At 47.9% G+C, this 27341-nt stretch overlaps 1 protein-coding gene across 8 annotated transcripts; it reads left to right on the top strand.

The window, feature by feature from the left end:
• Positions 1-430: 430 nt before the first annotated feature.
• CELF6 (CUGBP Elav-like family member 6) lies at positions 431-27341 on the top strand (the record flags this gene model as incomplete). Of its 8 annotated transcripts, XM_080808749.1 has the most annotated exons (12): positions 431-692; positions 4431-4513; positions 13114-13162; positions 24654-24782; positions 24882-24961; positions 25130-25273; positions 25412-25544; positions 25628-25777; positions 25955-26017; positions 26269-26349; positions 26436-26579; positions 27214-27341. In XM_080808749.1, 12 exons carry the CDS (start codon positions 431-433, stop codon positions 27339-27341), a joined length of 1446 nt encoding a protein of 481 aa, XP_080664875.1. The 8 variants fall into 8 exon arrangements, with proteins under 8 accessions (XP_080664875.1, XP_080664880.1, XP_080664876.1 ...); XM_080808754.1 differs by lacking the exon at positions 26269-26349; XM_080808750.1 differs by lacking the exon at positions 25955-26017.

Raw genomic sequence — 27341 nt, forward strand, 5'->3', positions numbered from 1 at the left:
CCGCCCCTCCCGCCCCCAGCCGAGCCCGGTCAACTCCAGCTCTGATTGGTCGCTGCTTCCTCATTATGCAAATCATTTGCGTAGACTCGGCAGCCGGCTGCCTGACGTCACCAAGCACGGGGGCTGGGGCTCGGGGCTCGGCTCCGGGAGAGCTCGGGCGGGAGCCCGGATAGCGCCGCGCGGGGACCTCAACCCAGACCCCAGCGTCCCGCCGCCTCGGCCCCGTCCTGCCCCGCCCCCTGCCCCGCCCCTTTCCAGCCCGCCCCACCCCCTCTACGCCCCTCCACCCGGACCCCGCCCCCTGTGCAGCCCCCCGCCCTCGCCGCCCGGACCCCGCCCCCTCCCCCTGGCCCTCATCACCGGTCCAGGGAGGGGACGGCGGGACAGGCGGGACTAGTGGGACCGGCGGGAGGGCGGACCGGGCGGGGATATGGCCGCGGCGCCCGGAGGGTCTGCGCCGCCCGCCGGCCCCGGCCCGCGCCTAGGTTTCAGCACCGCGGACAGCGGCGTCGGCATGAGCGGGCTAAACCCCGGTCCTGCCGTGCCCATGAAGGACCACGACGCCATCAAGCTCTTCGTGGGGCAGATCCCGCGGGGCTTGGACGAGCAGGACCTCAAGCCGCTGTTCGAGGAATTCGGCCGCATCTACGAGCTGACGGTGCTGAAGGACCGGCTCACCGGCCTCCACAAAGGTGCGCGGGGTCAGCCCAGCCCAGCCCAGCCCAGCCCAGCCCTGCCCCAATCCGATTAGAGTGGGCCCGGCCCAAACCCCAGCCTCAACCGCAGCCCCATCCTTAGATCTACCTAGAGTCAGTCCAACACCAATCCAATACCAGTCCCACTTCAGCCCAGTCTCCTCTCCAGATCACAGAACCCCCAACCTGGAATTTTCTCTCTGATATCCTCCCACTGATCATCATTCTGATCCCCTGACATGTTCTCCACTCTAACCTCTAACTCCCTACCTTTCACCTCTCACATCCCAACAGTCCCGACCTTTCAGTTGGACCTTTCTCCACCCCTCTCATCAGACATTCCAAATCCTGGAATTCGGAAAGTTATTTGACCTTTGATATCCTCAATCTCCCAAACCCTGGACCCAATCATTTTTTACCTCCTCCCCCAATCTGGTACCCGCCCCCCACTCAGGCCTAACCACCTGCACATATATCTTGGATTTGTACCCCTCATTCTGGCCTCTAAGCTCAGCCAATCCCTACAGAGCCTCCCTTTGAGGCAGATTGCAACCCGCCCCCCCAAACCCAAGGGCCTTCCTTCTTCAGAATCCAGGCCTGGTTAACTCACAAAATCCAATTCCCCTCAAGGAGGCTCTCAGCTCCAAATTCCACCCTTATGTTGGACAATAACCCAATCTCTCCACCCCCCTGCCAGAATGCCAACACTCTGCCTCTTCCGACTTGATTCCAGAACTCTGACCTCAGCTGGGAAAATCTACCACCTTGTGCCCCCTTGTTTCATGTTTCCTGTCAGCTGAACCCACCCTTCTTTTATCCTCTAATCTCCCCACCAGGTGCCTCATCTTCACCCCTCCCCAATCCTCTTTATAGCCTCCTGCTCTCTCCCTCTTTCACAGGCTGGTCCTGGAGCAAAGCCTGTGGACCAGAGCTTCAGGGTGGGTCAGGGTGAAGAGGCAGGAGGGATTTTTTCCCCCTGCCCTTGCTAGAGAGACAGGCACCACAGTCCTGTCCAGCCACACCCCTTTCTTCCTGTAGAGAGAGGGAGGAGGCTTGTTTACATGCAGAAAAGTCTGTCCAGGCTGGGCTGGAGTAAGAGAGCTGGAGTCACATGTCATACAGGGGCAGGGGAAGGAAATTATTTGAGGAGAAACACTTCTACCTCTCTCCACGTTCATCACACTTCAGTTTCAGGATTTGAGGGGGAAGGGTCACCAACTATCCTCCATGATTTTCCTAGGAGAAAAGTGGTGGGCCCTGGATACCAGGTAAAGATACTTTCCTAAGGGCTGAGAGCTGGAATGAGGCTGCCACCTCTTTTCAACTGGGAGGTTTTGGAACATCCCTAGGCACACTTACACAGGGGCTTCACAAAAATGCCCACAGATCTGGGACCAGCGAGGTAGCAATGTGTCTTTGACACTTTGGGGTGGGGTTACATTAAAAGGGACATGAAAGAATAAGACTGTATCACCCAGATTCCTTCTAATGCTGTCCAACTGCCTGCCTGTCCATCCACCCATAGCAATTCATCTTCTTATTTTCTAGACATTTATTTCAGTATGTAAGCACAAGCTAATCTTTCTGGGCCATCTGTACAATAAGGGAAGTGTATAAGATACCTTTAATTATCACTCTTCTCGTTCAAATACCATCAGAGTCTCTGAATTGTTCCCTTATCCTTTTTCTCCCTCTCCATCTAGCTCTAATTCTTCCTGTTTTTTATTTTTGTGTGTCTCTCCCTCAAGTCATGCTTCTCTGTCTTTTCATCCCTTCTTTTTCCACCCCTATCCCAGGTAGGGATGGGGCTCCTTTGGGCAGCAATTGGGCCCCTGAGCCTTTCAGACAGGGCCCCGGCCCTGCCCCGTTCTGACGTCAGCTGATATGGCTGAGTGGCAGAAGATGGAGCAGAGATGTAAGCAAAATCAGGTGTTTGGTGATATATCCCCAAACCAACCCAAAGTTCTCCAAGGCAGCGTTGCCTTGCAGGATGCAGGGTCTCCAAGTCAACATCTTCCCTCCTTACTCCCCAGCAACAGCGACATCCAAAAGCCAGAGTGACTCATTTTCCTTCTGATGACTGGGTACTGAGGGAGGCAGCCACAGTGCTTTGAAAACAACATCAGCCCAGGAGTTAGGAGATTCAAAACCCTATTCTGCCACTGACACACTCTCTGGGTTCAGTTTCCCTAATGATACAGTAAGAGTTTCTCTCAGGTGTTCTCTAAAGTCTCTTTAATTAAATGAATAGCAGATAGTCACCCACCTTAAGCGTGCAGCCACACAGAAGACATCAGAGAAAATGTTCCCATTTGCCTTCCTAGTCTGCTGAGGTCTACGTGGAAAGCTTCACGAAGCTCCTAATGGCTTCTCACATCCACTTTCTCTTCCTTCAGTCTTTCTCCTTCCTACACTCAGAAGGCTCTTTTTGAAAACATAGATTTTATCATGTCAGATCCCCACTTCAAATCCTTCAATGGATCTTCATTGGTCTTAGAGAAAAGTTCAAAATCCAGACTGAGGCCTACAAGGTTATAGATGACCTGATCCCTACACACCTCATTGTCCACTCTGCTTCCCTTCACCGATCTCCAACCATACTAGTCTTCCATCCATCTCCCCAAGACACCAAATTCTTGCCTCAGTCTTCATACGTGCTATTTCCTCAGCCTGAAATAATCACCACCCTTCTTGTCACCTTGTTAAGCCCTATTTGTCATTGAGGGTTCGATGTGTTCTTTGAAGCATTCCTCAACCCTTTGGACTCAAATTACATTCCTCTCATGATTCTTTACATGATCCCCATGAGAACAGGGAATGGGTCTGCCTTGTTACCACTTCATCCCCAAGCCCATTATAATGCCCCACTATAACAAGTCAGTACTCAACAAATATTTTTTGAATGCGTGAATGCTCAGTGACTACTGGAAAGGAAGAGATCCCTGCCTCAGTGCTTCTTAGCAGGCTACAGTTTCTGAGGCTAAACCTAAAGAGGAGTAGGACTGATCCTTGGACTCAACCCAGTCTCTGTCCCATAACTACTGGTTCTTTTAGAGAAGTAAGATTTGGGGCACAATAACCCTTTAACAGGCCCTATCTTGAAGTACTGGGAGAGCTGACAGATCAAGCTTCTTTGATAGGATTGGAGGTCCCTGAAAGCTCCTCTCTACAGAAAGTCCTTAAATCAGCCCCATCTTGCAAGCCTCAAATTAACACATTCCTCAGGTTCAAACTTGGAGGAGGGAGGCATTAAGAAGAAGTTGTGATATCTTGGGTTTGACTGCCAACCTTCCTCCACCTTTTTGCCTCCTCCCATCTGAAACTGAGTTGGGAAGGAATTGAGGCTGATTCTGGGAGACTCTGTGAGTATAAATACGAAAAGGAAGGGAGAGGCTGGGGTTAAAGCTGAAGGAAAAGCTGCTTAGGGAGGTTTAACCCCAACCGGACTTATGGCTGAAGTGGGGAGGGGAGATGTGGGATTGTATTAGCATGTGGCTGGATGTGGGTACACATGTTCCCTAGGCAAGAAGCCAGGAGCAAATGAGAGGGAGCCAGAGTCTGGGACTCAGATACATGAAGGCCCTCCATTCAAAAAAGGCGGGAGGCAGAGAAGGCTTCTCAGAGCAGTGCCTTGTTAAAGGAGAGTGGCCTTAAGTTTGTCACTTAATGGGGTCTTTCCACGAAGAGTATTTGGGGGTTTCAGGAAACCCCCTGAGCCAGCCTCTTCCTCTCCAGGCTGTGCCTTCCTCACCTACTGCGCCCGGGACTCTGCTCTCAAGGCCCAGAGTGCACTGCACGAGCAGAAGACCCTGCCAGGGGTAAGTCCACCAGGGTTGGGGGGTGGGGATCACCTCAGGCTGGGGACATGCCCTCTGTGCATGCCAAAGTAGCATGTAGGGGCTGGGCTGGGACCAGGAACTAGAAGCAGAGTTACCTTTCTAGAAGTTAGCTTACCCGTGCCCCAAACAGCTATAGGTTCTTTGGTATATTTAATCTTCTGGCTCAAAGAAATGGGCTTAACACTTGGGCCAAATATTCCACCTTACCTTTTCAGAGAGGCATAAGTGTTGTGGGCTATGCTAGAATTTGCCAGCCTTGGCTAAAGTCATGGCTTAATGTGTCATTTGTCCCTGGTGTGAGAATATATGCAGATACATGGGGTAGAGACTCTGCTGGGCTGGTATCCTACTTTTTTCCAGTTCTAGGGTCCTTTACAGCACTTCCCTTTGTCCTCTTCCTGTAATGTTTTTTTGGGTGCCTTGACTCACCAAGATTGCTTTCCTTCTTTTCCCCCAAACACTTGGTTAAAGCTAAGAGGACCCGATTATATGTGCGCAGTTAAGCCATTATATATCAATGGCACCTCATATGGCGTTAGCTAATGACTAATCACTGGACAAAAAGCAAAGTGGGACCTACAGACCATGTGGAAGGAAGAGAATGGTGATTGTTAAGAACTAGTGTGGGTTCACCAAAAGCAAATCATACAACAGAACCTCATTTTCTCTTGTCAAAGGAGTGATGGATCTACAACAAAAGCACTATTCAAATGCCCTGGGCAGGCCAAGCCTGGGACTATTTCCAGTTTTAAGCTTCAGACTTAAGAGGATCATTAGCCTATCATAAAGAGACCAGGATGGGATGGGGACATAAACTATGTCATGGATGATGATTTGAAGAAATTGGCTGGAGAAGATAGGGCTTAATGGGGGCTTTAATAGGGAGGCATCACAACATAATGATTAAGAATACTACTTTTTGAGTCTCACAGACCTAGATTTGAATCCCAGATTTGTCATTTAAGTTCTGTGTCTCCAGATACATTATTTAGACTCATGAGCTTTAATTTCTGCATCTATAAGGAGTGGGTTATACTAACACTTAACTCACTGGGCTATCATGAGGATTAACTGAGGCTTAGCAAGTACCTGGCACAAAGTAAGATCTCAATAAATATTACTGTTGGGGTGGGGGCAACCACCTTCAGATTATTAAGAGGATTTGGTTTGCTGTGGGTGGTTCTAAAGGGCAGGATCAGGATCAGTGGATATAAAGAACAGACACTAATTTCAGCTCAGTATAAAGAAATCACTTTTCTGAATCAGAGCTCTCTAGCCATGGCACAAGGTTTGCCGAGAGCTGATCAAGCTGTTAGTGGGCCATCAGTTCATAAGACTAATCCCAGTAACTGAAGCAACTTGAGCCTCACTCATGAAGACTCTGCGTTAAGTAACACCAACGTATTATCCTCACCAAGTCTCTGTGTGTGGGCTCTGGAGTCAGACAGACTTGGGTATGGATCCAGGCCCTACCGCTCACTAACTCGGTGTATGACCTTGGGCACGTCTTTACTTCGAAGCCTAAGCATCCTCATATGTAAAAACAAATTCATAGAATAGTTATAATAATTAAGTGAACTGACTCACATAAAGTACTTAGCATAGTTCCTTGTAGACAACAAGCACTCAATATGGGTTAGGTGGTGGGGATGGTAGTAGTAATAGTAACAGCAGCATTTGTAGGGGTAGTAGTAGAAGTTATTACTCATCCAACCATGGGAGCAAATGACTTCTGCTGCTAAAATTGAAAGTCATTGAGACAAACTGTAACATTCCATGTGGGAAACAGCATAGTAAAGGTGCCGAGACAGAAGGAACAAGATGGGTGTGAAATGGGGTTGGGAGTGTGGAGGAGGGCCTGTGCGAGCCTGGGCCAGGCCAGAGAGAAGATCCACCAGAGGGCAGTGGTGGAAGAGGAAACTTTGGATGCCAGGATGAGGGACTTGGACTTTATCTTGAAAGCAAATGGGAGCACTGAAAAAATTAAGATGAACTTTGGAATTAAAAAACAAAAGCAAAAACAAAAACCCTCTTCAACCACATGGCTCCACAAAGGGAGGACCGAATGAGGCTGAGGGCACCTGAGATAAGAGCTGTGAGGCTCTGGACTAACAGAATAATTTCTGAAGGAGAAAAGAGAAAAAAATAATAACTAGCATTTGTTGATTCCAGATAATGTTCCTAGCATTTTGCATGTTCAAAGTCATTTAATCCTCTATCGAGAAGGTATTATTGGCCTTCCCATTTTACAGATGAGGAAACTCAGTCAAAGGAAACAAGTGACTTACCCAAGGTTATGAGGCTACTAGTAGGAAGACCTGGGAAGATGCAGGTAGTCTGGCTCCAGAACTCATTCACTTAACTACTACACTATTACCTGGGCCAAGCTGGTGGCAGACAGGTCCAAGCTTCTGGAGGGGATGATGACTGGGTACATCTGCCCTCTCCCACCATTTCATCTGCAGGCTTCCAACGTGGCCTGCCTTTGCACTGCCAGGATTGGCTTTATTCACCCTCTCCAGCTTAACAAAGTGAAAATTAATATTTAATTATTCTCCTAAATGAAAATCAATGGCTCTGTTGGCCAGCCCAAGCAATGTCCGTGCCATCAATCTTTCCTCTGGGCCTGCCAGGGGCAGCAGCAGCTTTAGTCACCTGGCCTCAGGCCCACCAGCATGAAGGGAGGAGGGTGTCCAGCTCTCTGTAGGCACTGGGTCCTGGGCACAGCTGCCATCTGCTGGAGAAGCAGGGGAAGACTTTAATTTGGGCTCCTACTAGGGACAGGCAGGACTGTCACTCTGGGAGCCGTAAAGGTTGGGGCTCCGCAAAGAGAAAGCCTGAAACTCTGGGGAAAATTTCACTGTGTCTACTGGACTGGGATCTCCCTTTTGCTCCCTTTCACATGCCCCTGCTAATTTCTGTTACCTATCAAAACTTGGCTCCCCACTCAGGACTTCCTTTAAACCTCAGTGCTCTGTCCCATCTTCTGTAGCTTCTTCATAAAGCTGAAGCTACGTCTTGCAGCCTCATATTAGGCTGCAGAATCCACCTAAAGAAGATGGGCCCAACCCTAGCCCAGAAGGTGCCGCCCCGACTTGTCTCTCTCCCTGCTCATGACTTCCTTTCCGTTGGGCATTCATCCCTTCAAACACCATGAAGGAGACAGACAACTGAGTGCATTTGCTTTTGCAGGTTGTGCTCTGCACAAAACAGCTTGTGTGGAAAGGGCAAGTGGCGGCTAAAATTCATCCATGCTCTCTTGACCAAGCCATGCACATTATCACAGGGCTGTGTCAGCCCAAAGGAAGAGGCACATTTTTTTTCAAATTCATCCACAGAGTTGGGGGAGCGCCTTTTTGTAACTCACACAAGGCACTGTATGTGCGAGCAGCTGCCTAGTGAGGAAATCGGAACTTTGCCCTCAAGGAGCTTTTTCCAGCCCAGAAATAACTCACTGCATCTCAGTGCAGTTTATGCCTGGGCACATAAAAGAAGCATCAGGAGTGGAGAGAGAGGAGATGCTTCACAGAAGAAATGTTACCTGATCCCAAATATGATCATATTTCATCACATCTGAGGGTCTAGAAAGCTGAAAGACAAGACGACTTCTGGGATTCTGGATACAGTGTGAGGACTGGCAGGGAAGGTGTCCAGTGAAGACAGCCAAGGCTCTGTGTGAATGAAGAGTATTGTGAATCTGGGGCAGCAAGGGAGGCAGGACTCACAAGTTTGGACTGCCAGTCTTAGGATCTTGGGTTTTATCGGGAGGTTTGCAATAGGGAACCATAGGTGGATTTTATTTTATTTTTAAAAAGATTTTATTTATCTATTTGACAGACAGAGATCTCAAGTTGGGGGAGAGGCAGGCAGAGAGAGAGAGAGGAGGATGCAGGCTCCCTGCCGAGCAGAGAGCCCGACGTGGGGCTTGATCCGAGGACCCTGGGATCATGACCTGAGCTGAAGGCAGAGGCTTTAACCCACTGAGCCACCCAGGCACCCCCATAGGTGGATTTTAATCAAGGAAGAGTGAGGGACTGGTTTTAAAAGCTCACTTCAGCTATAGTATGATGGTTGGGTTAGAGAGGAAAGAACACTGGAGGCAGATGATCCATTAGGACACTGTTGCTTGAATGCAGCTGAATGAGTATGCTGGCCTAGCGCTGGGGATAGGGCAGGAATGGGGAAGAGAGGATAGCCTTGAGAGCTATTTAGGATATCCGTTTAGATTCTAGAACTAGTGGGACTTGGCAGTGGATTGGATTAGAAGAGGGGGTAGGTAGAACAAAGAGCTGAAAATGGTGAAGTTTGTTTTTTCTCTGCCTCTCTCTTCCCTGCATCCATGACACCTCTCTTGGACACACCAGAAATTCTGATAAATATTCTTCCCATGGTGGTGGTTAAGAAGTTGAGGGCACAAGTGCTCAGTGTAAGACACAGAAGTGTCTTGATGGACCCAAGTCTGAGCCCAAAGCAGGAATTTTAGGCAAATTAAGCAGGAAAAGGGGATAGGGCCTTGCCTTCCCTTCTACTCATCGGGGCCAAAGTACCAGGGTCTCATGTATGACTGCACTGTCTCCAAACTTTCCCACTCCACTGCCTGGAATAGGTTCTTCTCTCTGCTTTCTGACATTCTCTCCTTTGATTTCCCCACCAGGGCTGGGCCCTGAAGTAGACATGGGCCTGGACTCTTATCTGGGAAACTCTCAAGTGAATAGGTACTCAGCCAAGGGCAAGAGCTCACCTGAGGTCCCATGACAAATTCTTGGCCAAGGATGCAACTCCCCTTCTTCAAAGGGGAACTGGGATTGCCTCACCCTACTTCCACATCCCTCTGCTGGCTGTGGGCAAGAACGAGGCAGGGTAGGGTTGCTTAGGCAGTTCATGCAGACAGCTCTCTTTTTTCTCCAGTCATACAGAGTGTACCTAAATCCCAGGTGTCCTCCCTAACCACTTCCCAGTGGGGACCAAAGAAGAACCATTCTCCCCACTTCTGTCCTCATCCTCTTGGGCTCCTCCCCTGGGACTTCCCCTGCATCTCCAAACTCCCAAATTCCTCAACACCTAAGTCATAAACCTAAAGGTCAGCCAATACTTCCTTCTCTCCCTCAGTTCCCACGTCCAATAGAACTTTAGTCCAGTTAATCCATTCTAAACATCTCTTGAATCTGTCCATTTCCTTCTGCCCCGGTCCAGGTCACCCTCACCCCTTACCTGTATCATTGATTTTCCCACCTCTAATCTTTCCTTTCCGATCTTTTTTTCTGCATAGTGACAGCTCATGGGATCTTTCCCCATTTAATAACCTTCCCTGGATCCCTACTGCCTTGGAAATACAACAAAGCCAAAATTCCTTGTTGTGGTTTTCACAATGCCTCCCACCGTGGTCATTGGCTACCTTTTAGTTTCATACCCTTCCATTAAAAACAAACAAGCAAACACAACACTGCACGGTAGGATCGTAATTCTCCCTTTTACTAATGTGCATACTGGGGCTCAAAGACCTTAGAGAAGTTGCCACTGATGGAGCCACAACTTAAATCCACATCCATATGACTCAGAAGCAATTTGATCTACCCTGGCTACCTGAATCCTTGCTCCTTCAGACTTGCAGCTTCCTTTCTATCCCCCAGCCATCTGGAGTGCTAAGCCTCCAGCTTTCTCTCTCCCATTATCTCCACATGGCTCAATGACCCCAGTTTGCAAAGTCCAGGTCAAACTTTGCCTCCTCTGTGAAGCTTTCCCTGTGTCAACCTCTCCAGTTGGAGTCAGCCTCTCCTACAGCATTCTACCTTGCACTCCTCCTAAGGCCCTGGTCACTCTATGCCTCATTCCTTGTGTTCATGTCTTAAGAATGGAGTTGAGCAGCACAATGCAAAAACATGGACTTCAGCATCAGACAGACTTGGAGACAAATCCCAGCTCAACCACTTACCCATCCTGTGACTTGCACAAGTGATTTATCCTCCCTCAGCCTCAGCTTTCCCATCTATATTATGGGGACAATGGTATTACCTTGCAGAGCAGTTGGAAAGAATTTAGAGACAATGTATGTATGGTGTCCCAGAAAGGGCCTGGTACATAGCGGGCTCTTACGAAATGGTGGCATTATCTTCCCCTCCATAAGTCATCGAGGACAGGGTCTCAAGGGTCACTGTTGTCTTCCGTGAAGGGCCGAAGCTGGGGCTCTTCACAGAGTTCAGGAAATGCTGGCAGCATGCCCGAACGGTGGTAAGCTTAGGTGCCAGACTCTGAGGCTTGGACTCTGCCAGGTCTATGAGCATGTATATATCACCTAATGCCCACTGTCCATTCAAGAGTTGGGTAGGGTGGAGGGGGAATGGGGTATCCCCCAGAGAACTGATGAGATCCATCTCTCCAGAAACCCAGCCAGGGAGGCAGCTGCCATGGAAACCACTGCTGTCACATGTGCTTGTCACTCTAGGTTCCAGAGAGAAATTCTCAGGATCTATTTAAGAACTAATAAAATAATGATGGTCTTGCTCACCCTCACTGCGCCCCACCCCAGGCTTCTAGCCCTTTTTCCTTCCTCCCTGCCATACTCCTCCCTGCCTTTCCTGTGTTCCTTCCTGACCCCTTATCCCTTCGTTTCCTTCCCATATCCACCAGTATTTCTCTCTTTCCTTGCCCCTTTCTGGGTGTGTCTCTTTTTCTCATAATTTCTGTCTTCTTATGTCTCTTCATCTCTCCTTGTTTCTCTGCTCTCCATGGCTCTGTCTCTTGGTCTCTCCTCCACAATCACAGGTGGCCATGCCCAGGGACGGTTCCCGTTCCTCCTGGTCCCTGGTCCCAGCCAATCCAGACCTGTCCAGCTCGCCCTGATCTGCTTGGATTGATCTGTCATCCCCTCTAGACTGCAGCCTGAGTCCTGTCGGTGTCTCGGCCCCCACCCACAACCTGGTACACTGCAGGGGCTCCACTGCCAGTGGGGGGGGTGTGTCAGAGCGTATAAGAACCTGAGCCCTGGGTGGGGGGGGATTGCGCTGGTTCAGGCCTGGCCTGTTTTCCTTTCTTTTCCTTTCCTTTCCTCTTTTTTTTTTTTAATAAGCCCTCCCCAGTCCCCCACCCCCAAATTTGATCCAAAGGAAATTGCTCAACTGTGACTGCCAGGGCGTTACCATGGTTACTGGGTAGCACTTGTGGCTATGGTAACAGGAAGCTGCCTGTTGTCTCGGCAACGAGCACATTGGTAGAGGATGGAATGGCCCTGATTGGTGCAGAAACAGTGCATTTCCTGAAGGGAGGGGGTCAGATCATCACCTTCTCAGGCCAGATGGGCATCAGTACCCCTTCCTCCATGAACAGGAAGGCCGCTGTTCTTTCCTCCCGGCACTCAGCTGTCTACCCCCAACAATAATTCCTCACATCCTACGCTCCCAGCTTTTGGCAGTTTACAAAGACCTTTTGCGTCCCCATTATCTCATGTGATCCCCACAACACCCATGAGAGGAAGGTGAGATGGGGATTCAATCATGAATTCTCTCAGGGTGGTTGGGGGATGGGAATGTGTGGGAGTGTATGTTGAAATCACCTAGGAGCTTTTGCAAATTGTACAATCCCCCAACTTGAGAGTCTGGTATGGTTTCCAGGTGATTCTTATCCACCCTTATCAGGGGACCCCTGAATTAGAAGGTGAATCTGGTTGGTGGGGGAGGGGATAAAGGGAAGAGTCAAGCTGCTTTCCAGGTTTCTAGCTTGGATGACTGGAAGGATCAGGTCGGGGCAAAACGATAAGCTCTGGTGTGGGTGTGTTGAGTGGAAGATGCCAGCGGGACTGTCCAGCAAGTAGCTGGGTACATGGGTCTGAAGCTCAGGAGGGAGGTGTGGGCTGGGGATGCAGAGCTCTGAGTCAGCCCTGCGGGGATGGTAGCTGAAGCTGCGGGTGTGGGCGAGACTATCCAGGAAGAATGGGAACAGTGGGATGAACAGGGCCAAAGATGGTACGCTGGAGAATGCCAGCATCCTCAAGGGAAGGGGGGCCCAGGGAGCGAACTGAGGGGGTGAGTGTAGAAACTGTGGCGACACAGAAGCTGGGGAAGGTCTTCCCCCATTTAACACGCTGACTCTGAGAGAGGGTGGCTTACTCGAAGTCATACAACCATGAAAAGGCAGAGTTGGGGTAAGCAGCACTAAGTCTGATTCCCAGATTGTTTAATCTAAATGACATATAGAATTATATTCTGTTTTAGCACAAAACACAAATCTTTAGTAGCAATTCCACCCTCCCACCCAACTCCTCACCCAAAGCCTGTAAGGAGGTCTAGGAGCCAGAGGGACAGGCCTCACGTAGTCCCAGCCCAGAGCCGAATCTCTTTAGCCGCCACGGTTCATCCTGGCTTGGCACCAAGCTTCCTATCACCCCACCGTCCAGGTTTCCTACCTTCTGAATTTCCCAGTTTAAGGAAGAATCTTGGAGAAAATCTATAGTCCACCATGAGAGTGGTGGAGTACAGAGTTTAAAGGGGCCAGGGCTTAGATCCTGAGGCATCGAGGGGAGGACAAGCCCGGTGCCAGGACCAGGCAGTCATGCTGACTGGGTGTGTTGGTCCAATGTCTTTCAGATGAATCGTCCGATCCAAGTGAAGCCGGCTGCCAGTGAGGGCCGAGGAGGTAACTTCCCTACGTGACAAACCTCAGGGTATCACCTATGTAGGGGACGGTGGGCCTATTCCTCGAGTCAGTCCCACCCATGGTTTATTACTAGAGCTCCCCCTTGGGTCGAAGGGAAAGTGGGTCTCAGAATTGCTCAGCACCAGAAACAGCTTAGTCTTCCCAGATCAGGCTGAGGAGAGATGGGGTCCCAGGGCCCCTAGACTCCAAAGAAGCAGGAAGAGACTGAGAAGATGCTGGAGATAAAGGAAGGGGGGCTCTTGTCACCTTGCCCTGGAGAGAGTTCATTCCTGTTTTTTCAGATGTAACTTCCATATTTGTTTGAAAAACCAGGCTGGAATTTTTTTTTTTTTTTCATATTCTTCTGATCAGAGAGGACCCAGTCCACTCTGGATTGGGACCACTCATTTCCTCACTGCAATTGCCTGGTTACTTATGGTAAAAGATGAGTCTGGTAAGACAGACTTTGCAGGTCATATGAAGGAATTTTACTCTATAATGAGGACCATGGCAAGTCTTTGAAGTTTTTTTTTTTAGTATTACTGTTTCCTGGAACCAATGCTCCTTAAGAACAGGAGGGGTAGAAAGCCTGTGCTTTTTTTTTTTTTAAGATTTTATTTATTTATTTGACAGACAGAGATCACAAGTAGGCAGAGAGGCAGGCAGAGAGAGAGGAGGAAGCAGGCTCACCGAGGAACAGAGAGCCCGATGTGGGACTTGATCCCAGGACTCTGGGATCATGACCTGAGCCGAAGGCAGAGGCTTTAATCCACTGAGCCACCCAGGCGCCCAAGCCTGTGTTTTTTGACAACCAGCTACATTCTAGCCAGTTTCCACACTGGAAAAGTGATGCTAGCTTTTGGTGTCAGTTCTTTGGTGTCTTTCCCACCCTTGGGTCTTATATCATTCCGGGATATCTGCCTATAGTCCTGATGTCTGCTGACTCTCTCCCTTGGATAAGACTCTCTCCCTGCCTTACCCAAGATCAGTCATGGCACTGTTAGGTGGAACAAGCTGCCCACAATCAGGGAGAGAACGGAACCCAACTGACAGGCCTTTATTAACGCCTACTAACTGTGCACATCCTCTCAGACTTCATGCTCACTGTCTGCACTTACAAGGGGCTCTGGTAGCTTCATGGGTCCATTGTGGAGTTAAATCCTCTATGAAATCCTCCTTTATCCTTTTAGATTATCTGACCTCTGGTCTCTGATTCTCAATTTGAGGCCAAGGTGTTACCACCTCTACTTTGCCTTGAAGAGATATTCCCACACATGTCCTCCTTTCCCATTTCATTCTTTCCATACAGGTTTTTGAAAAGTTCCAGCTTCCCTATGGAACCTCTGGTTCACTTGTCCCGAGAATTTCTGCCTTTTGGGAAGCTCTGTTAGGCATCAAGGCCGTTGTTGGCCATTGTTGGACCTCTTCTAAGCCTTGTCCACAAACATTAACTACTCCATAGCTCAGAGGCTAGCTTAGAGCACCTGAGTGAGCTAAGAAGCAGGCAGGTTGAGCCTGTAGTTTATTCAACGATCCAACCAACATCTTCTGAGTAACTTACTCCACATTAGGAATAGAGATGTGAGCATCTCTCTGTGAGCATCTGTGACCTGGCATCTGGCCTCATTGAGCTCTGGAGCTATGGGGGGATAGTAAATAAGAGGTTACTATTCAGTGTGGTCAGTGCTTTTCAAGTCCTGGAGGGACTGTGGGAACAATAACAAGGGGGCATCTATCTTAGTCTGGGAGGTCAAGGTGGACTTCCTGAGGTCTGAGATCTCAAGGATGAAAGCTGAGATCTCAAGGATGAAAAAGTAGTAGTCAAATAGAGAAAGGAGGGGAAAGGGAGCAAGTGCTTAGGCAAAGGGAATAGCATGCACAGAGTTCAGGACATGGTGCAACCTGGCTCTGGTTCAGGAACTAAGTTCACAGTGCTGGGGGCACTCTTGCTGTCTGGAGTCCAAAACATCTTGTTGGGGAGAGGGCAGCTCTACAAAGCATGCTTCCGATGATGCTTCTGCTTGGCCTGGTCCATATGTCCTTATCATCTGGACCCCACGCAGTGGCATCAGCCGGAGTTTTATTATTATCCTCCCCTTTTTGCACAGAGTTTTCAGGTGTCACGTCATTGACAGATTCTGTACCCACCTATATACGCTTGTTCAGATTCAGAGCAGCTCAAGAGAGCAGGAAAAGCAAATCTAATTGAAAAGAGGACTGCCTGGCAGTACAAGTCATAATTTTAGTAGTTACGTTTTGCACAGGTATTTCTTGACAAGTGATGGCTCTTAATGAGTATATACTCCAAAGGCATCCATGAATAATCCTTCTTGCAGGTTTAGATGACCAGATCTCTCAATTCTTCCCTGCTCCCACTCAGAGCCACCAAATGTTCCCTGCTACATCTTCAGGAGAGAGGAGGCATATGTAATAAGCCTTGCAAAAACAGTTGGGCCTTTACAATTTACAAGTATTTAACTACCAACTGATCTGTGTTAGATAATCTTGTTAGTAATCAAAATGTGTTCCTTTTCTTCAATGTTATATATTTCTTCTTAAGTGAATTCAGCTTCCTGCTGAATTTTAAAACAAACTAACGCTTTAGAAACTCAGCTTTTTAAAATGGTACTGAATTTTGCTTTTGAAATGTGACGTTTGACATCAGTGTGGGACAGCTTGCCCTATTCAAGTCTTACCTCTGTGATCCCATTCAATAAGCCTTCAGAGTCAATGGTCACACCTGTCCTAATATATTTATCTCTATAAGCTTGCATGTGTTTTTTTAATTCCTGAAATTAAATCCCTTAGTTTACAATTGAATAACAATGATTTCTATATCTTTTAAGAATACTGGTATCTACATTATATGTTTATAAAATAATTTAAAAAATTAAAAAAAAGAATACTGGTATCAATGCAGATGTAATCTAAAGGGTATCAAGGCAAACAGTGTAATCTTCCAAGATTCCACCATTTTCTTTCAGAAGGGATTATTAGATTTCCATCCCCCACCCTCAATAAAACAGGGATTTCCAACTCAAATGCTACAGGAGCCAGGCAGATAACTTTAAATAGATGAGACTGACATGATTTAATTACAATTTACATTTTAATTATATTAAATATTGGCAAATGATTCCACTTTTAAAAGTTGACCAGCACTGCCAGAACTTAACCAAACTTACCAGTTTTGCTTCTTTGGCCCAAAGACTTCCATTCTTCCCATCTGCATATAGGAGGAATCTATTGCGCACACATGAGCTTTTAATGAAAACAGCTACTTTACATTATCTTTTTTTTTTTTTACATTATCTTTCTTGAATTTTGATGCCAATGTAGCAGAGTAGTATACCTCTTATTTTAAATCAATAGACATGAAGTTTATGGTTGAAATAACCTATGTTTTAAACACACTGTATGTGTATCACTTTTAGAAGTTACTGGCAACACCTGTACATTCGATACTTACAATGCAATAATAGTAGCAACACAACAGAATCTGCCTGATAGAAGGTGCTGGGGTCCTCTTCTTCCATGGCCATCCTCTGCAACCCTGATGATACTCTGAGTGTTAGATGTCCATCCAGGTCTTCATGGACTATGTTATAGCAGGCTTTTTTTTTTTTTTTTTAAGATCTTATTTATTTGACAGAGAGGGAGACAGCAAGAGCAGGAACACAAGCAAGAGGAGTGGGAGAGGAAAAGCAGGCTTCCTGCAGAGCAGGGAGCCTAATGTGGGGCTCGATGCGGGGCTCTATCCCAAAACCCTGGGATCATGACCTGAGCCCAAGGCAGACGCTTAACCATCTGAGCCACCCAGGCGCCCTATAGCAGCCTTTTCGTGATCTCAAGCTTGTTCCCATTATTTCTGCGGCTAAGTTCCATGCTGTTTATGTACTTCATACTCCATGCCTATATTTTACATCCTGTGGCATTGAGCGATACTCTTAAAAGGAAAATGCACCTAACTGTCCAAACAACCTGATATCCTAATTATAGTAAAGGCACCCATTTCTACATAAAAAATGAACATAATGCCAGAAACTTTTCTCCTCAGCATCTGGATTTATTTGAATGTACACATTAAAATGCCTGGATGAAAATTCAAGGGTCGTGTATTTCAAAATGTCAATGTCAAATTACACAAGGTCAGGGACCCCCAAATCCTTCAGACATTGGTCATTAAGTCTGTTTTACTTGCTGTTCAGCATGGAGGCTGCAGTTGATTTTTCCTAACTTTCATGATCCCTTCTATGGAAGCACAAAAAATAAGATTAATGGTAGGCACCAATCTAATAGGAAAAGTATTTTTAGTCCTAAGGCAAAATATTCAAAATCATTGAAATTCCTGTATAGGGGCGCCTGGGTGGCTCAGTCGTTAAGCGTCTGTCTTTGGCTCATATCATGATCCCAGGGCCCTGGGATCGAGCCCCACATCAGGGTCCCTACTCAGCGGGAAGCCTGCTTCTCCTTCTCCCACTCCCCCTGCTTGTGTTCCCTCTCTCGCTGTCTCTCTCTCTCTGTCAAATAAATAAATAAAATCTTAAAAAAAAACTTCTGTATATTTTCCCCTGTCTTTCAAATTTCATAACATAAAATCAATAAATTCATAAATCACAATAGTGACTGCTCCGCTCGTTCTATTCTCCAACCTTGGCAGTATTTCTTTTTACCAAGGATTTTTTTTCCAGGATGCCTGAGGTACAGATATCAGCTAAGTAATCAACCCGTGCACTCTTTCCACTTTAGTTTTTTTAAACTTTAAAAACGGTCTCTGAAGTGAGGCATCTCTTTTTCAATCTTGAAGTTTGGCTTTACTGAAGAGACCAGTTATCTGTTATCACATCAACCCTCCCATCACCATCCTATAATGAATGGTTTAGGTCATTTCTAACTGAATTTATATGGTTTTGTTTAAATATTAGCCCAGATTTTGAATAATAAATATATATAATTATTGAACTAGGTGAGTCATGATTTTTATGTAATTTTATCCAGGATTCTACTTCATTCAGGATTTAACAACTAAACTTTGAGTTAAAGTTAAATTTTGAGCTAGAATTTTCAGAATTTCATTAACACTGGGACACATTCTCTGATCTAAATGAAGTATGGATCTTGGATACAACCGTTCTGCCAGTCAGTGGACACGCTTATCTGTCTTTGATCCTTGTACTTACTTAATTCTATGAAGTACTCTTCCAGGGAAGACCTGACTGGATAAGTTTCACAGTACTGCTTAAGACTACTCAAGTTAAGGTTTCACTTCCTGAAATTAACTCTACCTCTGGGAGGGGCTTCCCTTCTGCTTGACTCAGAGCAAATCACCCAGAGATTATTGTTAACACTTTTAGGTCATGGCAATGGCTAATCCTCACAAGCCCTTCGGGTACAGGTATACAGCCTGCAAAAGGAAAATGAAATCTAGAGGCTGAGATTCTTTTCTCTTGGAGGAACTTGGAATCTCGGGCTTGGTCTACCTTTCTGCCTCACTTCCTGGTTCTCCTGGATCAGAATGAAGGGACAATAGAGTCTCTGTTCTTCCTTGGTCTGTGTACTTAGTTTTCAGCCCTCCTTAAAGATCTCCTTCATTTTCAAAAATGATAGTAAAATAGGCATGACATAAACCTTATCACCTTTACCATTTTTAAGTGTACAGTCCAGTAGTGTTAAGTATAGTCACATTGTTGTGCAAACCATCTCCAGAATTGCTTCCTCTCACAAGGCTCAAAATCTGTACCCATTAAATAACTTCCTTTTCCCCCTCCATCATTCTACTTTCTGTTTCTATGAATTTGACTTCTCTAGATACCTCATATAAGTGAAATTGTACAGTATCTGTCTTTTTGTCACTGGCTGATTTCACTTAGCATGATGTCCTCAAGACTCAGCCATGTTGTAGCTTGTGTCAGATTTTCCTTTTAAAGGCTGAATAATATCCCATGGTATGTATTCACCACATTTTGTTTACCCATTCATTGTTTCAAAGACATTTGGGTGGCATCCACCTTTTAAGTGTTGTGGATAATGCTACTGCGAACATAAGTGTACAAATATCTCTTTGAAAAAAAGTATCTCTTTGAGACTCTGCTTTCAGGTCTTTGGGTTATAATACCCAGAACCTGTATTGCTGGATCATATGATAATCCTATTTTTAATTTTGGAGGGAACTGTCGTCCTGTTTTCCACAGTGGCTTTACATTCCCACCAGCCGTGCACAAAGGTTTCAATTTCTCCACAGTCTTTCCAGCACTTGCTATTTTCTTCTCCTCCTCCTCCTCCTTCTTTTTCCTCTTCCCCTCCTCTTCCATCTTCTCCTCCTTCTATACATTTTCTTCTCCTTCTTATTCTTTTTTCCCTCCTTCTCCCTCTTCTTCCCCTCCTCGCCTTCATCTGCCCCTCCTCCTCTTCCAGCTTCCCCTCCTCCTCCTCCTCCTTCCTCTCCTCTTCCTTCTCTTTCTCCTTCTTCAACAGTCATCCTTCCGGTGTAAGGTGATATCACATTGTGATTTTCATTTGTACTTCCTGAATGATTAGTAATATTGAGCATCTTTGCATACGCTTACTGGCCATTTGTGTATCTTCTTTGGAGAAATGCTTATTTAAGCCCTTTGCTTACTTTTTAATAGGATGATTTGTTTTCTTGTTTGAGTTGTAGGAACTCTTCATTTTGGACATTACCAGACTTTATTTGGATATTATCAGACACATGATTTGCAAATATTTTCTCCCATTCTGTAGGTTGTCTTTTCACTGAGTGTGTCTTTTCATGCATGAAGTTTTAAATTTTGATGTAGTCTGGGGTACCTGGGTGGCTCAGTGGGCTAAGCCTCGGCCTTTGGCTCCAGCCATGGTCTCAGGGTCCTGGGATTGAGCCCCGCACTGGGCTCTCTGCTCAGCGGGGAGCCTGCTTCCCCCTCTCTCTCTGCCTGCCTCTCTGCCTACTTGTGATCTCTTTCTCTGTCAAATAAATAAATGAAATCTTTAAAAAATTTTTTGATGAGGTTCAGTTTACTTTTGTTGCCTGTGTGTTTGGTGTCACATTTAAGAAGTCATTGCCAAATGCAAGGTCATGAGGCTTTTTCCCTGTTTTCTTCTAAGAGTTTCATAGTTTTAGCACTCATGCTTAGGTCTTTGACTCATTTTGTTCATTTTTGTATATGATGCAAAGTAAGGGTCCAACGTCGTCATTTTGCAACCACTTTTCTCAACACCATTTTCTGAAAAGACTGACATTCTTGTCAAAAATCATTTGACCTATATGTGAGGGCTTATTTCTGGCCTCTCTCTTCTATTCCATTGGTCTGCATGTCTTTCTGCCACTGTCACACTGCTCGATTACTGTAGCTTTGGAGTAAGTTTTGAAATCTGAAAATGAGATCTCCAACTTTCTTCTTTTTCAAGATTGTCTTGACAATGGGTTCTTGAGATTTGATATGAATTTTAGGATGGATTTCTCTAATTCTGCAGAAAATGCCACTGGGATTTTAATAGAAATTGCATCAAATCTGTAGATTTCTTTGGGTAGTACTGATATCTAACAATATTAAGTCTTTCAATCCATGAACACAAGATGTCTTCCATCTATTTGTGTCTTTAATTTCTTTCAGCAATGTTTTATAGTTTTCAGGATACCAGTCTTTTTGCTTCCTTTTTAAAGTTTATTCCTAAGTATTTTATTCTTTTTGATGCTATTTTAAGTGGAACTGCTTTCTTAATTTCTTTTTCGGATTGTTCATTGCTGGTGTATAGAAACACAACCCATTTTGTTTGTTGATTTTGTATTCTACAATTTTGCTGGATTTGTTTATTATTTCCAGCAGGGTTTTTTTTTGGGAATTAAAGCTCTTCTTGATGTTTATCAGATCAGGCCAGAAGACTTTGTTTGCCCTGGATATTTCCTCATTGACTTTCCCAGGCTTTCTTGGCTCCTTATGCTGGAGTCATTACTAAGAACATCAGGGGAAAGATGCTTTGCTCCATATGCTGCCACCAGCAGGATCCCCTGGGTTGGTATTTGGACTGAAAAGTGGATGAGTATTTTTAGGATATATTTGGTGGTTGGTACCCCAATGCTGAAACTTCATTCCTACACAGTCCCTACAATCATGGCATCACACCAACAGGAAGGTGAATGAGTATGAGAGGCCTAGAAGCTAGAAACTCGGGCCCCTCGGGAATTCCTTTGAGCCGACTTGAGGTAGAGCCTCTTTTCTTGAATGGCATCTTGGCGCCTTTCCTGAGGAAGAGGGAATGGACTGACTCTGACTCTGATCTCTCAATCCCATCATTTGCTACATTAGAATCCCTGACTTATATGACCAGCTGCACAAGGCAGCTTTATGGAGCTGGGCCTCGGGGGCTCAAACAGCTTGGTTTGGGTTTAGAAAAGCATTTGGTAGAAGAGCAAGGCATGCACATTAGTTGACAACAGGAGAAGGCAGTTATACCATTCGTCTGTGTTTCTATCCAACTATGTCTCCATTCTACACTTATGCTATCTTCCAATTCCTTCCACTCCAGGAAGGCTGAGCCTCCTTATTTGATATTCCCAGCTTTCTGGGGACCCACCCAGGGGATGATTTTATTCAGACATTTCTGATCCATTTCTTATAGAATCTTCTCTTTACCTAATTGGTAGAGTTTGAAGTAGAGGAAATTGAATTACCTGGGCTAAATCCCATCATCACCTCCCTCTGGGGGCACTGACCCTCAGAACCTCCAGGGCTGTATATTTGGGGGCTAGTCTAGGAGGTCAAGTCTGTACTTCTCTTAGACAGGTCTCCTGAGAAACTTATCCCACCATTTTGGGATCACCTGAAACTCCTGGTCATTGTGACCTTGATCATCCTGTTGCCAAACGTTATCAGGTTCCCTGTAAAGTGGCAAAGAGAATATCAGCATTCAAGGTGATACCTGTGAAACCCAGGTATGTGGGTGTGTGAAGCCCAGCCTATAATGCAGCCTTATTTCAATTTTAAATTCTGTATAGCTCAGTAGTCCAGGAACATAGGGTCTGTGACTTTTCATGGAGATTAAAATTCTTGACAAGGCACTGGAAAAGAGGGATCAGAGAATTTCATGGTCTGTGGCATGAGCTTGAACTAACCACCATCAGCGGGAAACAGCAACAAGAGGAAGGGCAGTTAAAGGATCAGACCACTGTCCACACAAACCTATTTCCTGCCTTGGGGGCTCCATCTTAGTCTTGACATTTCACTTCCTACCTAGGGCTACCTGGATGCTGGTCCCTGTGGCATGATATCTTACCTAGGAGCCATCACCATCTTGCAGACCCTATCCAATGACACAGCTGCACTATAAATCAGGGTATTATTAAGCCCTCTTTAAGCCTTGGGACCCTGGAGGCCATAGGATCTTCTCTAGCCCCTCTTGGGCCTTGGAGAGACACATGGGCATGCTTTAGAGTCACAGCTCAGAACAATGACACAGTCTTGTGATATTTGATTCCCTGACCAAATGGGGCCTGTCTTCCAATGTCAAGGCAAAGCCACTAGCAGACTGATCAAGCAATTTTTTCTTTATCTTTTTGGTTTCCTGAAGAGAGTGATCTCAGATCCCTCTGCATATACCATGTGGAACTCTATTCATTATCTTTTCAGTCAGTGGTTTTTAAAGGACTTTCCTTTCAACCCCCTCTAGGTGGTACTAGGAGAAGATGAAGCAAAAGGAACTTCAGCCCCAACCCCACTCTCCACCCTTCTGGTTTCAGTCAGAGAAGTTCTATTTGTCTCTCATTTTTTAGCTTCATCCTAACATTTTTGTTAGAACAATAGATTCCACAGCTTTTTTAAAAGGTTGGGAAACCAGTGATCTGTTCCAAAAGCACTATTTTGTGGCTAACATTCCCAGAAGTGAAGGACACTCACCGACTGTACTCTCACATCAGACTGGCACTTCCTCTAAGATTCCAGCCACAAGTACATTACATATCCCTTCCCCCTTGAGATCACTGAGCAGTAATCCTCTGGAGAGGAGGTGGGATTCTGTTGAGACATATTCTGCCCATCCCATTTAACCACAGCCCTCACCCTCCTCACAGACACAGCACTGACAGACACTTTAGGGTCCCTGGGCAGCCTAGGCTGAATCCCACACCATCCAGATAAAATATGGACACATACATAACCCTACTGGAAAGTCTGTCCATGGCTAACTCCAGGCAGGATGTTCTTCCTTTTCTTTGCCACCCAGGCTTTAGTCTATGACCCACACCAGCCTTGTCTTCCTTGGACTCAGGATCCAAGGATCCCCACTGGCCTAGCCAAAATTGTCAAGGAGTAAAGGAGTTTAGGATGGGTTTTCTTGGGCTCCAGGATCAGAAGGTGAAGCCTGAAACCAGATTCTCACCCGCTCCTCTCCCCACTTCTGTTGCCTGCATGAAGCCACATCCTATTTCAGAGATTTATGTTGGTACAGAAAGGAGCAGGACTTTGACACCAGGCCCTGTGACCTGGACCCTTCTATCCTGGGTTCCTGGACAGTCTCCTGAGGCCTGACTTGCTAGAAGTGTGGCTAAGCCCTGGTTTCCAGCCCCAGCTCTCCAGCTTTCTCCAAGGAACACTCTCCCAGAGGAAGAGGGAACAAAGGGAGGGATCAGACTTGTTCTCAGGGGCCATCCAAGTCTATAGGCAGAACTTGTCCTTCCATTGTGTAAACACCGGGGGAAGGATCAGGGCAGAGCACAAGGGAAGGCAGAAAGGAGGCAGAAGGGCTCACCGAAGGCCCTGGAAGCTCAGTTGGGGAATGAAGCAGTGGAGGTGGGAGTTAAGGAAAGGGGTCAAGGGCTTAGCAATTGTAGGGGGGGGCGGTGCTAATGTTGGAGGCTCAGGAACCCAAGCTTCCTGCCCTCTTTAGGCCTTCGGGAGGAGCACCCAAGTTGAGTTTGGTGCTAGGCTTAGAGATTCATCATTCCCAGTGCTCAACATCTGGGAATGAGGCAGTATGATGAGACAACTGTTTTCTGTGCTGTTTTTTGTTCCAGAGCCCTCCTTGATTTGAGCAGGAAGGGGCATTGATGGTGCTGCCATCAGCCTGACTAGCAAGGGTGTGCTTTCTTTCTCCAATCCAATCTGAATACAAAGACCTTCTCTGAGGACACCTCCCCATAGGGCTAAAATGGTCCAAAATTGCCTTTCCCAAACTTTCAGAACAGAAAGCTCAAAAATACAAAAGATGCATCTAGGGCTGTATCTAACCAAAGACATCACTGAATCACTTTCCACAAGGGCAGCAATCAGTCTTCCTTGTTCTTTCCCAAGACCCAGGTTTTCATGATGGATCTGGGTTGAGTTCTTTTCCTCCAGATCTGTCTATAGATCATCCTGCTCCTCAAAGAAACCCACCGTTATAGCCCCAGGGCCTTCTTACTCCCTATACCTCTTCCCAGAGCTGGACTGGTGTAAGCTATCTTAAGAAGGTAGTCCAAGAGGACTTAGGGTCTCCAGATCACTCCTGGATTTGTCCCCAGAGGACCGAAAGCTGTTTGTGGGAATGCTGGGGAAGCAGCAGGGTGAGGAGGACGTCAGACGCCTGTTCCAGCCCTTTGGCCATATCGAGGAGTGCACCGTCTTGCGAAGCCCTGATGGCACCAGTAAAGGTGACTTGAGCTGACCCTGGGATTTCCTGCCTCATTCTGGGCAGCGTGACCCTTTGGCCCCTGTGGCCTGAGCCACCCAATCCTTCTATTCTGCCCCAGGCTGTGCCTTTGTGAAGTTCGGGAGTCAGGGGGAAGCTCAGGCAGCTATCCAGAGTCTGCATGGCAGCCGGACCATGGCGGTGAGGGCGGGCACCAGGGGCCCAGGGTGAGGCCAGTGGGGTGGGGACGGGCTTTTCCTCCCCACGTGCGATCAGTGCCCCAGCAAAGAGCCTGATGGGCGAAGCGCTTGGCCTAGGGCCAGGGCTGGGGTCTGGACTGGTCACGGCGGCCTCCCCTGCCCTACCCAGGGCGCCTCGTCCAGCCTCGTGGTCAAACTGGCGGACACGGACCGGGAGCGCGCGCTACGGCGGATGCAGCAGATGGCCGGCCAGCTGGGCGCCTTCCACCCCGCACCGCTGCCGTTAGGGGCGTGCGGAGCCTACACCACCGCGGTAGGTGCCTGACACCAAACCCCGCTCCCGGGGGACAGGGGCCTGTGTGCGCCTGTGGGCCTGCCCTGGAGGAGGCCGGGAGCCGGGACACCTGCCCACCGCTGGGTCCTACACACCTGTCTTTCTTCCCTCCCAAAGATCCTGCAGCACCAGGCGGCTCTGCTGGCAGCAGCACAGGGCCCAGGACTAGGCCCGGTGGCCGCAGTGGCAGCCCAGATGCAGCACGTGGCGGCTTTCAGCCTGGTGGCCGCGCCGCTGTTGCCCGCCGCAGGTACTGTGCTTAGGAGCTGAGCGGCGGCTGGGATCCCGCAAGGCAAGGCTGTGGCCTGACTCTCCGACCTCCTCTGCCTCCAGCAGCCAGCTCCCCGCCTGGCAGTGGCCCAGGCTCGCTTCCAGGTCTGCCAGCGCCCATCGGGGTCAATGGATTTGGCCCCCTGACTCCCCAGACCAACGGGCAGCCGGGCTCTGACAGTCTCTACAATAACGGGCTCTCCCCTTACCCAGGTGGGCCCTCCGCTCCGCCCAAATCTCCCCGAAATGGAGTGGGGAGCGGGGGGGGGGGTGAGGGAGGGGGCTACGGCCTTGGGAAGGGACTCCTCTTTCCCTGCTGCCTCTCACAACGTCGCTCCACCTCCCCACCCGCCTGCCTTCACTGTGGGCCCCGCGCCCCTCTCTCCCCAGCCCAGAGCCCTGGCGTGGCTGACCCCCTGCAGCAGGCCTACGCTGGGATGCACCACTACGCAGGTTTCACTTGGCGCTGCGCGGCCTGGGGGGTTTGAAGGGCCCCAGAAAGGAACAGGGAGATTTTGGGGGGGGTGGTTAGGCTCTCTTTGAGTCGACCCTCCCATCCCCCCACCCTTGGGCCCAGAATGACTTCTCTAAGGGGAATTACTTGGACTGGGCTGAATTGGTCCAAGGTGGCCAGGCAAATGGGGACATGCTTGGTTGGGGGATGACTTCTGGGGGTCACTGCCCACTCCCACCTCTGTCTCCAGCAGCCTACCCATCGGCCTATGCCCCAGTGAGCACAGCTTTTCCCCAGCAGTCTTCAACCCTGCCCCAGCAGCAAAGAGAAGGTGAGGGACAGGGGGCTGGAGATCAGGGCCTGGTGGGGCTCTGCTCAGGGTCCCTCGCCTGAACCAGTCTGTTGCTCTTCCTGCAGGCCCAGAAGGCTGTAACCTCTTCATCTATCACCTGCCTCAGGAGTTTGGTGATGCAGAACTCATACAGACATTCCTGCCCTTTGGAGCTGTTGTGTCTGCCAAAGTCTTTGTGGACCGAGCCACCAACCAGAGCAAATGCTTTGGTGAGCTGAGCCCCATCCACGGGCCTCTCCCACTCCTAACTTTGAGATTCACTGCAGACCCTAAGCTTGTCTGTCCATAAGTCAATGGCTCCCAGAGACTGGGTGTATGGCAGGCAGAAAGCAGGCTCACAGACCAGTGACTGGGCTAAGCCCAGCCCAAGAACAAGTCTATTTCAGGTTCACCCAGAAGAGTCAGGTGTCTGGAAGACGCTCAACCAGGTCAGGCTTAAGAGTCTAGAAGGGCAGGAAGAGTAGGAATCTGAAGCAAGAGATCCCCTCCAATCCCAGCTGCAGTTTAGAGGACCAGAATGGGCGCTGTAGAGGGAGAGAATACAACCGCTGCCAGGGAAAGACAGGGAAACACTCCAACCAGTACACTCCTCACCCCAACACACACACTCAGAATTGCCTCCTGTCCTTGCAAGAATTACACCTGTAGGAGACTTGGGCCGTTTGCCTATGTAAGTATGACTGTGTGTTTGTGTGTGGGGGGATGCACGTGCAAACAATGAAGGTTGGAGGGGTATATGTTTGGAACCGGCCTGAGGGGACACGGACAGAAGGGGCTGGTCAGAGAGAAGGGAGGCCCTGCCAGGCCGAGTTTCCAGCTGACCTCTCTGCCTACACCCCCTAGGGTTTGTTAGCTTTGATAATCCAACCAGTGCCCAGACAGCTATTCAGGCCATGAACGGCTTTCAGATTGGCATGAAGAGGCTCAAGGTCCAGCTAAAGAGACCCAAGGACGCCAGCCGGCCTTACTGA

Source organism: Martes martes (genome assembly GCF_963455335.1).
Source record: "Martes martes genome assembly, chromosome: 7".
NCBI classification, from domain to species: domain Eukaryota; kingdom Metazoa; phylum Chordata; class Mammalia; order Carnivora; family Mustelidae; genus Martes; species Martes martes.